Here is a 16,461-nt window from a genome sequence, read left to right as displayed (position 1 = left end):
AGACTATGTATACATTAGAAAATAATTAATCTGGTATCTTTAGCTATCTATATGACCATTTTGAGTCAGCTACATAGCTGATACAAATGAACTTGATGAACTCCCGTATTAAGCAGGCCAAAATTAAGATACTCAGTGAAGTTTCAGCAGCAGCACTTGAAGAAAGGAAAGTCAGTGTCTTCCTGTGGCAGGCTGTGGTCACAATACACAAGGAGTGTAAGTTCAAAAGACATTCTCAAACTGGAACACATCCAAATCAGTTAACCAGGGTAGAAAATGGTTGAGAAAACATACTACATGGAAACTAGTTGGAGAGAACAGGATGTTTACACTTAAATGGGGAAATTTAGTGGAGAGGAGGACAAATGCTTAAAAATACCTGAGGTTCTAGTCCAGGTATTAGAGATTAGAGGTAAGGTCCTAAGGAGTTCGGTGCTGTTAGCATGACCAATCATATGCCCCTTTTGCCCAAAATAGTCCCAGTTTATGCCTGCTGCAACTCGGTTCACTCCTATTAATCACTTCGAGTGCCCCATTTCACTCAGAAGGTCTCAATGTGAACAAAAGGTTATATTTGCCCTAAGTTTTGTAGAACCGATACAATTCTTTGTTCTACATTAGAAAGAACTTTCCAATGATAAAGACTATTCAATAATGTGATGGGACAACTTGCAAAGCGACTATTTCCATGTCACTGGTAAGGAACATGCAGAGGCCTGGGGTCACCTTCTGGGATGTTCTAGGCAAGGATTCCTTATTAGATGAGAAGATAAAGTTGGTGACTTTTAAGCTTACTGCCTTTTGATTTTAAGATTCTGTTGTTTTATTTTTTAATATTCTATGGTCAAATATCAGATCCATGACATACCTACGAAAACACAATTTTTAAAATATACTTTTTCTCTCACTAACATGAAGACCTCTCCATTTTATGTTTCATTGAATTTCTGTAGATGTTGACTAATTCTGGAGATGTTCCAAATTCATGCTAGTAGTTCTATGTGTGGTACCTTGTGGAATGATGGGAATCCCTGCTATGATAAAGAAATAAGACCGAGGAGGTACTGTTTAAGAATATGACCTGGACAGAAAATAAATCCAACATTTATTGAAACTTATTTATTTAATAATGTAAATGGTTTGCTTTTATATTTATTTAATACATTTAATAGGTAGTCTATATTATAAATCATTTACTATAGCAGGCTGTTTCATGATGTAAAATTAAGAGCACACCGCCTTTGAACTTAAAACGGCCCATGTTAGAATCCTCAGTGTGCCAGTTATATCAGTTCTGTGATTTGAAATAAAATATTTAACTTCTCTCTGAGCCTCACCTTCTCCATCTATCCTACAAAGAGAAAACTCTACAATTTTGGAGTGTAATTCTGAGGATTCTAAATAATTATGTTAAATAACCTTGTACATAGTATGCTTTCAAAAAGTTCGCTCTGATGAAAGACTGTTTTGTGAATATGAAATCTATTTTAACCTACTTGTTACTATTTAATGCTGCTCTGTTTGTGCATCCTTGTGTTCAAGGTTGACTGTCCATTTGTTAGCACATCTGCATATTCCTCATAATTAATATCTTTTTAAATGACATATGGTTTAGTGACTGGAAATTGAGTCTTGCCTTCTGTTTTCAATTTGTTCATGACTCAATGACTCAATATATGTGTCTGAACTTTAATTTTCCATTCTGGAAAGTAGAATTTAAAACCCTTGCTCATACATAGCTATTTCAGAAAATGATGAAGAAATGTGTAATCCAAGGATTTTGAATATGTGCCAGGCTATTCAGTAATGCAGCATATAGGTAAAAGGCCACTGTTTCTCTAATGTTAACAGAGAAGCCTAAATGACAATGCCAAAAATGTAATCCCTGAAGTGAGGAGGTAATTCGGGGTAGGCTAGAGTCAGATTCGTAGCTTTTAAATAAATATAAAAGCAAACCATTTACATTATTAAATAAAGAAGTTTCAAGGCTAGAGTCAGATTCGTAGGAATGAGCACAGAAAGAGTTGGTGGGAGCCCTAGGCCCTGGAATGAGGCTGAGAACATCATTAACCTGGATGAACAACTGATAGCACCCCCAAGGCAGTGCCTCTGCAAGCCAGGGATCTCTGAAAGACAAGGCCCAGTGTACCCCTGGAAGTGAGTTTCTACTTCCGAGTGCCCCATAGCATTTATACCTCTTTTGTTCAGAGTACTCTTTTTTTGGTGATATAGTTATTTGAGTCAGGTCTAATCTGTTAAACATGAAGTAGATTATTTTATTCCTCCTTCTACCTATTCTGCCCTTTCCCTGCCTCTAACAAGAACCTTGTGCAGAGTGGTATTCAATGTCTTGTATTATAGAATTAAGTTTGATACAAAGTATTACAGGCTTATTTGATATTTTAATACAGCATTTTATTTCACTATTTTGAAATGCACACACACAGGCAAAAAAAAAACACACCACAAAAGTAACACGTTGGTGGGATGTCCTGAGAAACAATTTAGTGCATATTGGAAAGCACAGTGAATTCATTTTCTCCCTAAAATATTCTTCTTCTTGTCCCCACAGACTTGGTAGTCACCAACTACATTTGTAAAGCCTCTGTTTTTGCCTTTGAGAGCTCACCCCCAGAGTTTTATAAATCTGTAGGGAGCAAAGGTTTAGGACATGTGTAAATAAATCATTTTATATTTGCTTTTTTGTTTGTTTTATTTTGTTTTGTTTTCTTAGAGGAGTTTAGGACATGTCTCCGTCATTGTCTATTTGGTTTTTTGTTTTCTTTCATTTTTCATATAGATAAGAGTCTAGTGGTGTATATCATTTAAAGTGTAATAAAATTATACATTCAAGAGATTACACCATCTCGTTATTCCAATCTGTGATTTAATTTATTGCTTAATGTTTTGTATGAATTTGGTCTTCTGAAGCAGGTTAAATTTGAAATTTTATTAAAAACCCACTTCCTTTGAATTTATAGATTGAGGTAGCTGTTTTATCTAGTCGCTGTGTAGAATTAGTATTTACTGGACAAGATGTGTTGATTCAGGCGGTTGTCTTGGAGTGTTTGCCCCGTGAGGGTCATATTAAACTTGAAAGAAGCTTTTTGAGCAACAGAGCATCTTGGAGACAATATATCAAGCTGATGGATACAGGGCTCTTCTGTTAAGAAACCAGCAGCGGAATTATGGCTGGCTCCCAGTTATTGCTTTGGTGCTAAGGAGCCTCTAAGGATTAAATCTAGGATAAAAGGGGTTAAACAGAGGGGAAAGGAAGGTTTCCAGAATTCAGTGTTACTGGAAGCATACAGAATAAGTGGTTATATATAAATAATTTAAGATGACCATTCTTTTTGGAAATATTTCACAATTTAATAATTCAAAGTGTACCAGTTTAATGGAGCATATTGTTTTATTATTACTCAGAAGAGAATTCATGACACTTTATTATTATTATGAAACCTACTTTGGGGCACTTCTTCCTACTTTCTTAATAGAAAGGCAATGCAGTTTTTTAACACATAAGGGATTTTTGTGCATATTAAAAACTGTTTTTTGGGGGGCTAATGACTTGAAATTCAGAATTTGGATTTTCAATTACATTATACTCCTTGATGTAGAAAAATTAGACAAAAATAATCAAATAAGAGACATGGTTTTATATGTGATACATTGCATGCAATTTGCACTTTACTTTTTGCCTGTGTTTTCACAATGTTCTTTTTTCTATGTGTGCACTTATTATAAATCAAAGTATATAAATCAAATAAGAAATTATGATTGTTTAAAACCATTTGTGTTCATAGATAAAATATCAATTAAAAAGCCTTTAGCAATGAATGTCCTTCAAACCAAAAATGTGAACTTAAGAAGTGGATAGCTGGCCCTTGGCAGCAATCTTATTGCACTTTCTAGTCATGCTACACTTTTACGAATTGAGAGAATTATTTCATATCATTTCCTCTCTCTTCAAGAGTCTATTTCATCCACACACTTTGTCACTGAGCCTTTGCTTTTATTTTGCTCACTGAGAAACTGGGCATCATCAAAGGAGATCTTTGCTATTATTCTGTCACTGCATCTACTCACTGTTCTACATCTTCATCTGTCCATTCACTTTTGCACAATGTGAGAACTATCCCTGCTCTGTTTGGTAGCCAGTGTGCACTGACTCTCAGTTGATTCAACTGTGCACTGACTCACCTCTCTCTTCCTGCACTAGGACTTTGCTCTGGCAATCATTCTTCTACAGTATCATTTCCCCTAGTCTATGCTGGATTCTTCCAATAAACATGCTTATATGCTGCAACATCTTCCAGTCTTTAGAAAACTTTCATTTGATATCATGAGCTTCACTAGCTACTGCCCCATTTTCTAATCCCTTTTAGAATAAATTCCCTCTAAGTGTTGTCTAAGCTCAATGTATCTACTCTTTACTCCCTCATTCTCTTCACAACCTTAGCTTAGACTGCTGTGCCCAGCACTGCACTACATCTGTGCTTTGCAGTTATCAAACACCTGCACTTGGCCAAATGCAAAGTTTTAACTCCCAGTCTTCTTCTTCCTTAAAGTCTCAGCCGAGTTGGGACAGCTGATACGTCCTTCCTTTTTCATGTGATGTCCTTCCTTTTTCATGTGCCTTCTTTCTTTACTTGGCTTCCAGTCTATACCTTCTCAGTTTTCCTCCTACCTCACTGACCACTCCTCAGTATCCTTTGCTATAGAGGCTTCCTCCTGACCTCAACATTTTGGTGGATTCCGGGGCTCAGTTCTCAGACCTCTTCTATACTCATTCTATCAACACTCACTTCTAGTTTATTTCACCATCTCAGCCTTTAAATATCACATATATGCTGACCTACAACTCCTGTGAAGACTATGACTCCTATGAAGACTACAACTCCTGTGAAGACTTTTCCTTTCTCTCTCCTCCTTAGGTCATGTTAGCCACGGTGACCTTCCTACTGTTCCTTAAACACAACCAGAATGTTTTCCTCCTTACTGCCTCTGAATGTACTGCTCTCTCTGGCTGGATTGCTCTTCCTCCAGACATTTGGATGGCTGCCTCCCTCATGTCAGTGAGGTCTCTGTTCAAATATCACTGAATTGCATTTTCTTCCTATAATCTTCCCATTGAAATGAAGTTGTTACCTAGTAACTAAAACTGCACAATTCTTTTTACCTTCTCTTTCCTTACCCTGCTTTATTTTTCTGCAAAGCACTTATGGCCACCTGATATTATTGTGTACACAATACTTATTTGTTTATCACCTGCTCTCTCCACTTGAATGTAAGCTACCTAGGGGCAAGAGTCGTGTCTGTTTTATTCAGTGCTGTTCTCCTTCCACATGAAGAGTACTGCTTAGCACAGAGTGGAGCCTCAATAAATGTTTATTGAACAAATGAATGAATTATTAATGAACTCAAACCCATTACAGCAGATGGATGAAACATGTAATCTAATTCTTCTATTCTCATCACTGGTCATTCATTAGCCTCATTGTTCACAGACAGCTTCTTCTGAATTGGAGAGTACATAAAATTGACACACTACACAAGGTTATGTATAAAATGAAGTTGAAAATGGACCCTGATATTTCATTTATTCTCATTATTTTGATCACTTCTGCTTCTTCATCAATGGCCTCTGGTAATTTGTGGTCATTAGGAACCTATATTAGAATAATCAGAATGTTCCCAACAAAGTATGTTATACTAGCAATTAAATTATGCTAAGAAAGTGCAGGTCAGTCCAATGTAATAATAGTAATAATATTTAGCAGCTAGTAATTATCAGGGTCTAAAATCAGGTGCTTTATTTATATGATCTCTGAACTTCACAACAATTCTATAAAGGAAAAATATTATACCTACTTTAAAGATCAGAAAATACAGGCTCAGAGTCATTAGGTCATTTTCCTAAAGGCACAGCGTTTTGCTGAATTTGCTTTCAGGTTTCTGAATAGCTTTGGAACAAACTGATTTGATTTAGAACATGCTGATATGACAGGCTCATTTGAGGTATACCTGTTGGAAAAAATTAATTAAATAACCAGTGTCATCTTATCAATTTTTTTTAGTAGAATAGGCTTTAGTTTTACACATTCCTATTAGGGCTTCTAGAATCATTCAAATAGATTTCCCTGGTAAATTGTACCAAGCAGGTATGTTGAAGTCAGAACAGATTGGCTAGAGACTCAACTAGACTAGAAAAAGTGGTATGTGTGCTCTAACTTGCAAAATTGAATAAGGGCAGGAGAAGTGATAACTGTGAGAAGGGATAACTGTATAACACACATAGGGAAAAATGTTTAATTTTTATATTTTCATGGATGAGCATTAAGGCTGGAATATGCTATATTCAACCACTTATGTTTATTTATCATTCCAGGAAAATACAATTTTAGCAAGGGACTTCCCTTCCTCAAAAAAAAAAAAAAGAAAGAAAGAAAGAAAGAAAATAAAGCCATTGTGTTCATGTGTAGTGGTGTGATTTAAGGCAATGGATGATATCGGGGGGGATGAATATGAGATTTGGACTGCTTCAGTGTTCAATTGCTTGGTCTGTTGAACAAAGAGTTAAATCAAAAAGGTACTTTAATATTTGCTTCACTAAATTCCCTCCATGTTTTCAATTAGATAAACAGAAGTACAGGTGGGAATGTGCTGCATATTCATTTGTCTTGCTGTTTGGGGGCCGGCTTTTAAGACTGAAATACTAATGTAATTGTGTTGAAATGAACAATAAGGAAATACAGGAGTTCAGGAATGAAAATGTTAAATTAAATGGACCATGTTTAACATTGTTGTTGATCCTGAGGAACAGTTTTTCCAGTATATGGAGCATTTCGATTCCATCCAGCATATGTTCTCCACAGTTTTCTCTGCTCTAATTCATCTGTGTTTTTCGACAGCTCCAGATGGCGTGCTGCCTCCCAGGCTTTCATCTGCCACTCCAACCAGTCTTCAGGTTGTCTGGTCTACACCAGCTCGTAATAACGCTCCTGGCTCTCCCAGATACCAACTCCAGATGAGGTCTGGCGACTCCACCCATGAATTTCTAGAGTAAGCATTCTACTTTGTCCATTTTATCTATCAGCTGGGTTACATAATATAGACATAACATTTTTGAAGAGTAGGTCGGTTCTCATTTGCAAAAAATATAGGTTACCCTTTAAAAGTTAAAAAAAAAAAAAAACCCAGACTACTTAGAGGATAATCATTTGCTTTGCAAAATTATCTATTTTTCACTTATATGGCCTTTAAAGTAAGAATTCTTCCCACTGAAACTTTTCATGAGCACATGCATTACAAAAAGCAATGAAACTAACAATATAATGTTTGAACTGTCACTAACAAATTATAACACCTACTGTACAAATCAACATGGCAGTCAGTCTCAATACTACTAGCATTTACATTTCATATAAACACAAGATTACAAACTCTCAGTCAATGGCCATTTATTTTAAAAGAGATCTCATTTGATGGCAGAAAATTACAGTACTTAAATGTATGTTGGCATCTTCTAAAATTTTTTGTAGTAAGAAATTTATTTGCTTTTATTTCTTTGAATGTTGAAAACTTCCTAATTGACATTTCTTTCCCATACAGGTTATTTTCTAATCCTTCTGCATCGTTAAGCTATGAAGTGAGCGATCTCCAACCGTACACAGAGTATATGTTTCGGTTGGTTGCCTCCAATGGATTTGGCAGTGCACATAGTTCTTGGATTCCATTCATGACCGCAGAGGACAGTAAGTGGTCTGAACAATACACAGCCAAATGTCTTCTACATTAGGGAGTTTAAAATGTCTTCAGTTTTTTCCAAAGCAAAGAAATGAACCTCCCTTATTTACTTGTCGTTTAGTGACAATAATCTTTTTTAGGGCAAGAGTGGGGCAAAGGTGGTCAGTCTCTCCAGAAAGAAGAATAATGTGGTCTTGGAGGATTGGAGGGTTAGGCCTACAGACAGGACAAAGTAATTCACTACAAATTATGATATGGCCCCATTCTGTCCTTCAATGTACATCTTGGTGCCCTGCAAGAGAAAGGTTGTCATCTTCTGCTTTATGACTGAATGTTCTGTTTCGGAGAAATTCTGGCAGGCAGAAGAAAATGAAATATGGACCTTACTTCATGAGGCTGCTTACATGTACTTGTTCCTGGAAACAGGTTTCATTTTCCTGCTTTTACTCATACCCCAAAGACAACCTTCAGTATAGAGAAGCATAATCTGATAGCAGTGTATTACAAAAGGTGGATTGAGATTTCCTTATTCAACCAATAAAGAGAATTTTACAGTGGTTCACTAGGAAGTTATTTTTGCATATATTTGCTAGATTATATTTGAGAAAAATACATGACCATAACATTTGGTTTTATACAAATTGCCTCTATAAAAGCATATATATGAAAGTAGAGGGTTTTTTAAAGAAAAGTTGGAAATTAAATCAAGCTACACAGAGTGAATAAGGACATTGTATCTTTGAACAGTTAGGTTTTTTGAGTTAATCTTGTCAAGTCTTTTAATCACAGGCTTCTTAGGAGATGTTCTCTGCTGGCCCATTGCCATGCTGGCTCTATATCCAATGAGAATGTTAAGTGACTTTTAAAAGCCTAGATATTAACACAAGGATATGGTATTTGCAACAATATCAATTGTTTATTATATTGTTTTATTTCTATAATACCTTTAATTGCATTGTTTTAGTGAAGATAAGACATCAAATGAGATATAATCAGTACAATCTATCTTGTTTAAAGTTGACTTTATTTTTACAAAAAAAAGCCAGCATTATGAGCAATAATGTATATTACTTAATCCATTTCTTCCAATTCGTAATTACTCCCTGAGAGAACGTTAGCTACTTTGCAAGGGGACTCGCAGTATTTTTGTTCTCAAGGGTGTCATTTAGTAAATTATCAGCACAGTACAATAAACGGCACCCAAAGTTCAGAAAGCATTAATTCGCCACCTTTTAGGAGGAACATTACATACACTCCGGGGAATCTGGACGCCATGATCACCAGATTTATGGACTGAAGAATTCACACTCAAAATAGATTTCTGAAGAAACATTTAAAACAACTGAAGATGGGTTTGTAATCTCCTTCTTATGTACAGCAGCATGCTTGATGGCACTAAATAAAGATTAGCCAAAAATAATTATTCAACCCACTGCAGAGGTGATGTCTCAATAGAATGCTTGGAAGAAGGGAGAAAGCATTTTTTTTTTGGCACAGCACTTTTTATTCCCCTAGAGAAAGGGCAACACTCAAACCTCCTCAGTGGTAATCTCCCCACAATTTTTACTGAATGAGGGCCATGACCTGCCATCTATTGGCAGGGAGGTAGCACATAAATAAGCAAAAGTCCAACATATTGTAAAATACCAATTAGCATAGCTTCCTTTGTTGAGCAAACTTATCTTTGGTCTCATTTTACTATAAAACAAGTCTTACAGACCATACATGTAAGTGGTTGGAATTTTCATACACAGAGACCCTACTATGGTTGTGATATTTAGGGCTTGAGTTCAAAGTGAATGCTATTAACCCTTCATTGTCCTTAAGGAAGAATTAGTAACACTTGAATAAATAGCAGGTATCAACTCATAACCATCATTTTTGTTTAAACCCGTTCCTCAAAATGAATGAACCCTTCCTTCCTCTGCTTTGTGTGTACACTGTGAAGTCACATACATAGCAAAGAACTGGAAGGAGGCCATGTGTACCTGCAGGTTATGTTAGCAGTACATACTCACCCCTGAGACATGGTGACAGGGTACTGTATATTTTAGATGTCAGTGGAGATGGATGCTGTCTCTGAGAGGATGTGCAATTGAGTTGACAAAGACTGAGTGATTGGCATTGGGCACAAGCAGTTTTTCTGTCAAGGCTACAAAGCGTTGCTTATAAAACCACCCATACTGACAGGCCCATGCCAGAATCATGCTTCATACATGATCCTGACCAGCACCCCCTGCTCACCAAAATGCAGTTTTCTTTTTCTCTCTCTCTTTCTTTCTTTCTTTCTTTCTCTTTCTTTCTTTTCTTTCTTTCTTTCTTTCTTTCTTTCTTTCTTTCTTTCTTTCTTTCTTTCTTTCTTTCTCTGTCTCTCTCTCTCTCTCTCTCTCTCTCTCTCTTTCTCTCTCTTTCTTTCTTTCTTTGATTTTTTGAGATGGAGTTTCACTCTATCGCCCAGGCTGGAGTGCAGTGGCACCATGTCAGCTCACTGCAACCTCTGTCTCCTGGGTTCAAGCAATTCTCCTGCCTCAGCCTCCCAAGTAGCTGGGATTACAGGTGCCCACTACCACACCCTGCTAATTTTTTTTATGTTTTTACTAGAGACGGGTTTCACCATGTTGGCCAGGCTGGTCTGGAACTCCTGACCTCAGGTGATCTGCCCACCTGAGCCTCCCAAAGTGCTGGAATACAGATGTGAGCCACCGCGCCTGACCTAGAGTGCAATTTTCCATGTAGAAATCTCACATATCATCTTAAAGAATGAAACAGAGAAGTCACCACATGCCCATATTTACATTCCATACCATCAACAGGCACCTTTCTGCATCAGCCACAGTCTCATAGCTTTCCAGTGCCAAAATGGGTCACCAATGGCAATATTTTTAGTGTGATATTTCAAGACAGTGACTTTCAGCAAGCCTGTGACACAGGTGAAACCACAAAGAGAAATCTAGGCAGGCAATGAGCTACAGCTGGAGAAGCAAGTGTGTGGGCGCAGAGAAGTTATCATGGACAGGAAGCAGGATGTCAAGAATTTTAATAGATTTTTTTCAAATAATTTGTCATTTACACCAGTGTGCCACCAATATCCAGTTCCATGCATTTTTAAAAATCTAGTGTCCTGATGCCAAATAATAATAATGCACATTTCCTATGAATATTTTAAATCCTGTTAAACGTGTGTTAATAAAAGATGTTTGTTCCAGCCAATTTGGTCAGTGTAGTGTTTAACTGTTTGCAACCAGATAAATACAAACAACACATTATTTTTTAAATGTGCTGCTGGCAGTCCAAGCACCTGGCATGTCCACAGCTTGCAAAAATGTCCTAAGATTATGCTAGACTTGAGAGCATGTGATTAATAAAATGAAGGCACTTGCCTAGCAGCTGAAAATGTTGATATCTTGAAACCAGAGATAACCATCACTCCTGATTATATGAGTGTTCCTTCTCTCTCGTATGTTTGCAATTGTTTTCTGTAAAGTACATACATGTAGAAATTGGAGTGGGTACGGAGGCCAAGTTTCCTCAAACCTCAGCTTAAATGCGGATGTACTCTTTTGCGTACCGAAATCCTGCCTTGTGTTAACTATGAATTAACCTACTTTTTCTTAAAAATGTGGATTCCCAAAAAAAAGTTAGATAATCTGTTTCTCTTAAGGTTTCCCAGGAAAGAAGACTGAAATATGGGATATCTAATTTTAAGGACAAACATATATGGCATACGCAAGCAATTAGATCAACTAATGAAATTGAAATCATTTTCTAAATATCACTTCCCTACCTCCAAAAAAAAAAAAAAAAACCAAACTTAAATTCACTCTAGATTTTACTATTTAGTTGTCATATATTTTAAAATGTGTGATCATTTCCCAAATTTGTAGTTTAAAATTCCACATTTGTGTTTTTAACCACTAATCTAAGAGGCATTACTGCATAAAACCTTTGGAATTCGAACAGTTTATTCTGTAGGTTTACTTTTCATTTGTTCATTAGTTTGATGACACGGTGATATTTTAAGTACAGTTATATGCTGCACAATATTTCAGTTAATGATGAGCCACATATATGATGGTGGACCCACAAGATTATGATATCATATTTTTACAGTACCTTTTCTGTTTGGATACACACTTATCATTATGTTACAGTTGCCTACAGTACTGAGTACGGTAACATGCTGTACAGGTTTGTAGTCTAGGAACAACAGGTTATACCACACAAACTAGGTGTGTAGTAGGCTGTACCATCGAAGTTTGTGTAAGAACATTCTAGGATGTTTGTACAACGATGAAATCGCCTAATGGTGCATCTCTCAGAATGTATTCCTGTCATTAGGTGACACAAGACTGTACCATTGCCATGCTATATTTGCTGATTGCATTACATCTTGTTTTTTTTTTCACATTTATAATTGCACTGTGAACAGAGGAGAGGGCAATGAAGACAATTATCTTACTACGTGGGTCCTGCTTTACTTTTCCCCTCAGCAGCCTTCGTCCATCTTTCAGATACTCACAGTAATTTACAAAGGAACAGAGGTTCTTCTGGAGTAAGACAGAAAGGCAATGTGATGTCAATCGAAATCTAGATCTAACAGAACATGCTTCTTCCTCTTTTGTTGCCTGACATAATTCTACTCATTCATCAAGCCCCAGCTCAAGTGTCACTGCCTCTGTGAAGTTTTGCCTTCTTGTGGCTCCCTTAGAATTTTGGTTTGTGTTTACTAATGCATCATCAATATCCCCTTCTGAATTGTAACGTCTCAAGACCTAGTGATCTGTCTCAACTATGTTTCTATCACCAGTGTCTGGCGAAGGGTCTGATGTAGAATAGGTGCCCCAAAATTGTTACTCAAAGAACTGATTAAAAGCAGAGTTTGATTGAAGTAAATCTCCAAAAACTCAAGCAAACATTTACTGGGTACCTACTGTGTACCAGGGACTAAAAGAATATGAAAGTTGCAAGGATGGATTTCCTTGTTTTTCCCTTGAGATTTCCACTCTCTGGCAAGGAGCACACACAGTAAAACCATAGTTAGAGTGAATGAGCTGAGTTGTCCACGAGAGCAAGCCCAGAGGAAGGGCATGGCCCCTCAACATGAGGACCAGGAAAGCCTACCCAGAGGAGAAGACCAGGAGAGAAATTGGAAATGATTTATATTTGGAGTGCATTTTAATATCCAAGTTCAAATTTACGCCATCTCCATTGGTTCAGGGTGGGGCTGGAAAGCAGTCGCCGTAAGAGGTGAACCCTGACACATGAGACGTGGAGAGGGACTCTCAGGTTGTCCTGTCAGTTGTTCCAGTCTCTGAGTATGAGGCTGGGAGAGTGGGAACAAGAGGTGAATGTAAGAGAGGGACATCCCAAAAGTGATTCTCATTTTTTTGCCTTGGTCAGAGGCAGGCTGGCTGGCTGTCTCTCTGATTCAACATTGGCTGCTGTCTTGGCTAAGGTAACGAATGTTCTAGTTAGGGAGGCTTCTGCCAGCCCCACACCATGTGCTATTCAGAATGAAGGGGAGGGATATGTAGAAGGAATTCTAAAACAAAACCAGTTTTCCTGTTTTTATTCTCACAACCTGTAATAAGAGTAAATTACTCTGAGACCGTGTAACAGAAGAGGAAGGAAACATGTGGTATAAAATTTGATAAATTGATCAAGATAATTCTAGAATAGGACTTCTGAATCATTTAAGTGTATGTATGCCCTTAAGATTACTGAAATTTTAAAACGAATATTGCATGAAAAACATCCTATCGTTAGGGCATTTTAGAATTTAAAGTTTTACTTGCGTCCTTAAGAGCATTCTATGCAACAAGAGAAAAATAGGAATATTTTTAAATGAGATTGGAACATATTTATATGAGTACATATTACTTAATGAAGAAAGAAGAACTACAAGTTTCAGTAGTGCTGCACGACTATTTTGCTTTCTCCATTCCAAATATGTTTCCAATTGCCTTAGGTACTAACCTCTGATTGCTGACATGTTTATCCTTTCAAACAGTAATTCAGGTATTTGTTTTGCATAGAACAGAAGACCCGGGATCAAAAATAACATTTATAGTCTTCTGATTTTGAGAACAAACTGGTTCTGCATGTTTGTCACTATATACTTTGTCTTCCGTTGCATAGATTTTCTCCACAAATTTCTGAATTTTCAGAATTAACAAATTCAAATATTTATGATTATTTTTATATTTTATTTTTATACTGTAAGATCAAAAGGAACTTATTCAAGCCAAAACTGACCAATACAGAATCCTTTGAAACAATGGATTGATTAATCAAAAATTCTATCCACCTTGCCTCAATTTCCCACTTGAGCTCTTGAATCTCCTCCGAGCACTTAAAGCACGCTGCTCTTCCAAATATAGATGTTTGTAATATCTGTGTTTCTTACAGCTGAAGACTGCAGGTGAAAGTAATGAAAAATTGAGTTTTTTATGTTTAAGAAATTAATAAAAAATAATTTTGTCACAGCTACCTTATTACTACTTAAATTTTATTGAGTGTGTATTACATGCAAGACACTTTAGCAGGAACGGTATATCCTCTCATTATCCAGAAATGTTATCTGCTGGCCTTTCACTATTTTAAAACACTATTCTTGTTTTTTAGCTTTGAAAAAGTTAAATTGTCAATATTTGAAAACTCTCAGTGGACTATGTGAGATCATTCAAAGCTAATTGCCACAGGTTGATATTTAATGGCACGAGCTTAGTTTTCAGTCTCAAATCTTAAATTCTTAGAGAGTCAAGTATCTAAAAACTGCTAGTTATTAACAGAGAGATGGATGTTTACCATAATCATTTTCTATAGCATTTTATATAGCACCTGCCTATAAAAGAACATTTTGTAATGCTAAAACAATACATAGATTCATTTAATCTTGCTATTTTCCTCATTTTGACAATATCCCTGTAAACAGAGTTGATTTCCTACATTTGGAAAAATTTAGATAAAGTTTTGCCCAAATATAAGGAGTGAATGTGATGACCTTTAGGATTTTTAGGATGTTTTCCTGACTTCATGAATTCTTACATCAGTGCATTTTATTTTCTGCACCAAATTATCACAGATGCATCTACTGCCATTCACCTCACAATATGCCCCAGCTCTAGAGGCTGAAACATTCTTTCTAAACAATACTCTCCTGAGATCGGGAGAAATACAGAAAAATAGTTCCTGAATATTGGTTCTTCTATTTGCAAACTATCAAATAATGTCCTTTCAATTCCAACAGCCTTTTAGCCTTCAGAGGTTTCTCTCATTACACAATGGTACCTATGTTACACAGCCCATTTCATTTTTCAGCAGCGTCAAGAGGCTGAAAGTTCATTTTTCTGCAAAACCGCAGTGCCCATTCTTAATTTTTGTTTTGAGAAATAACTATTGTACCCTCTTTATTATCATAAGATTAATAATATTTCTTTATTTTATTGCTCCTCTCACATTTGGTTACTTTTATTATGAGCTGTCAAAAATTATTTTGGGAAGTAGTTGGGGTATAAATAATAAATCAGTAAAAGAATTCATGATTAAAAACAAGATAGAGTACATTACTCTATTCTTCTGTTAACATATCCGTAGTGAATAACAAAAGGCTACATTAACAATTAGCACACAGTATATTGCTTTATATAATTATACATCCATATATTTGCCACTTTGATTTTTAATTCACTGGTAAACTTAGGGGATACTCATTTATGGAGTTAATATTACCAAAAAGAGTTTTTAAACGGAGTAAGGCTTTAATTAGAATGGTAAAATGTTGCTTCAGGGGAACAATGGGAATGTAACAAGAAAACTGAGTGATCAGTCATGGGTAACTCGAATAGCAAACAAGTGGAGAAGACTCACAAAACCACTGAAAGTTATACACACACTCAAGTTGTGAGTCATTCAAACTGGATGTTCATACACATGCATACAAATACACGCAAGTGTGTGCACACACACCCTTTCCAATATACACACCTGAATATAAAACTAAATAAGCAGACTCCTCTGTTAACAATTTTATTACTCTATTTTAGGCTAGGGCTGAACTTTTGAAGCTGATGAGCAAAATAGTTTCCCATAAAAGATAATTTCATTTGCCAAAATGAAACTACTTTCCGTTATTAATGTTGTAATGAAATGGTTTGAAATATGAATCTGTGATCTGGACAGAAAGGATGCTCCTGTTCCCAGCTCCAGGAGGGAGTTCTCTAAACAATTACACCCACGGAGAGCGCTGTAAGGTTGTATTTTCATCACCGGCCAGCTGAGCTGTGTGCCTGTCATACTCCCAGTCTCCCCTCCAGTGACAGCCGCATTGACAACATGTTATACTCCACATTGATTTTACAGTTAAGGAGCTGATTGTGATATATAGGGATTTTAAGAATTCAGCTGAGAGGCTGACTTTTGCCTTTTATCATTCCATTAAAATTTTATAACCATCTTTTTCATGTCATTTCATCCATGAATTCTTACTTTAGAAAGTGATAGCTACTGCTGTGAGCATAACTTTTCTCATGTTCAGAGCTTTTTATTGTATTAGCAAACTACCCCAATTATAGTTATTACTCATGTTTTACATAATTGTGGTGACCCTTTCAACCATGCAGTTGCAGGCCAGTTGATTTGTATATAGAATTAGATGATTCGGCTTATCATTTTAAAGCACTAAATTGAAAGAGTGCCAGGAGTCAGGTTTTA

At 36.4% G+C, this 16,461-nt stretch overlaps 1 protein-coding gene across 1 annotated transcript in view; it reads left to right on the top strand.

Annotated features, from left to right (window-relative positions):
- Window positions 1-16,461, top strand: part of USH2A (usherin) — an 800,507-nt gene that overhangs the window by 510,025 nt on the left and 274,021 nt on the right. Inside the window, exons 39-40 of the mRNA XM_005540847.5 lie at window positions 6,915-7,065; window positions 7,615-7,757. Of these exons, the coding sequence (XP_005540904.3) occupies window positions 6,915-7,065; window positions 7,615-7,757 (294 nt within the window). The remainder of the gene's footprint in view (window positions 1-6,914; window positions 7,066-7,614; window positions 7,758-16,461) is intronic.

Source organism: Macaca fascicularis, chromosome 1, assembly GCF_037993035.2.
Source record: "Macaca fascicularis isolate 582-1 chromosome 1, T2T-MFA8v1.1".
Lineage (NCBI taxonomy): Eukaryota > Metazoa > Chordata > Mammalia > Primates > Cercopithecidae > Macaca > Macaca fascicularis.
This window is presented reverse-complemented; position numbering and strand designations above follow the sequence as displayed.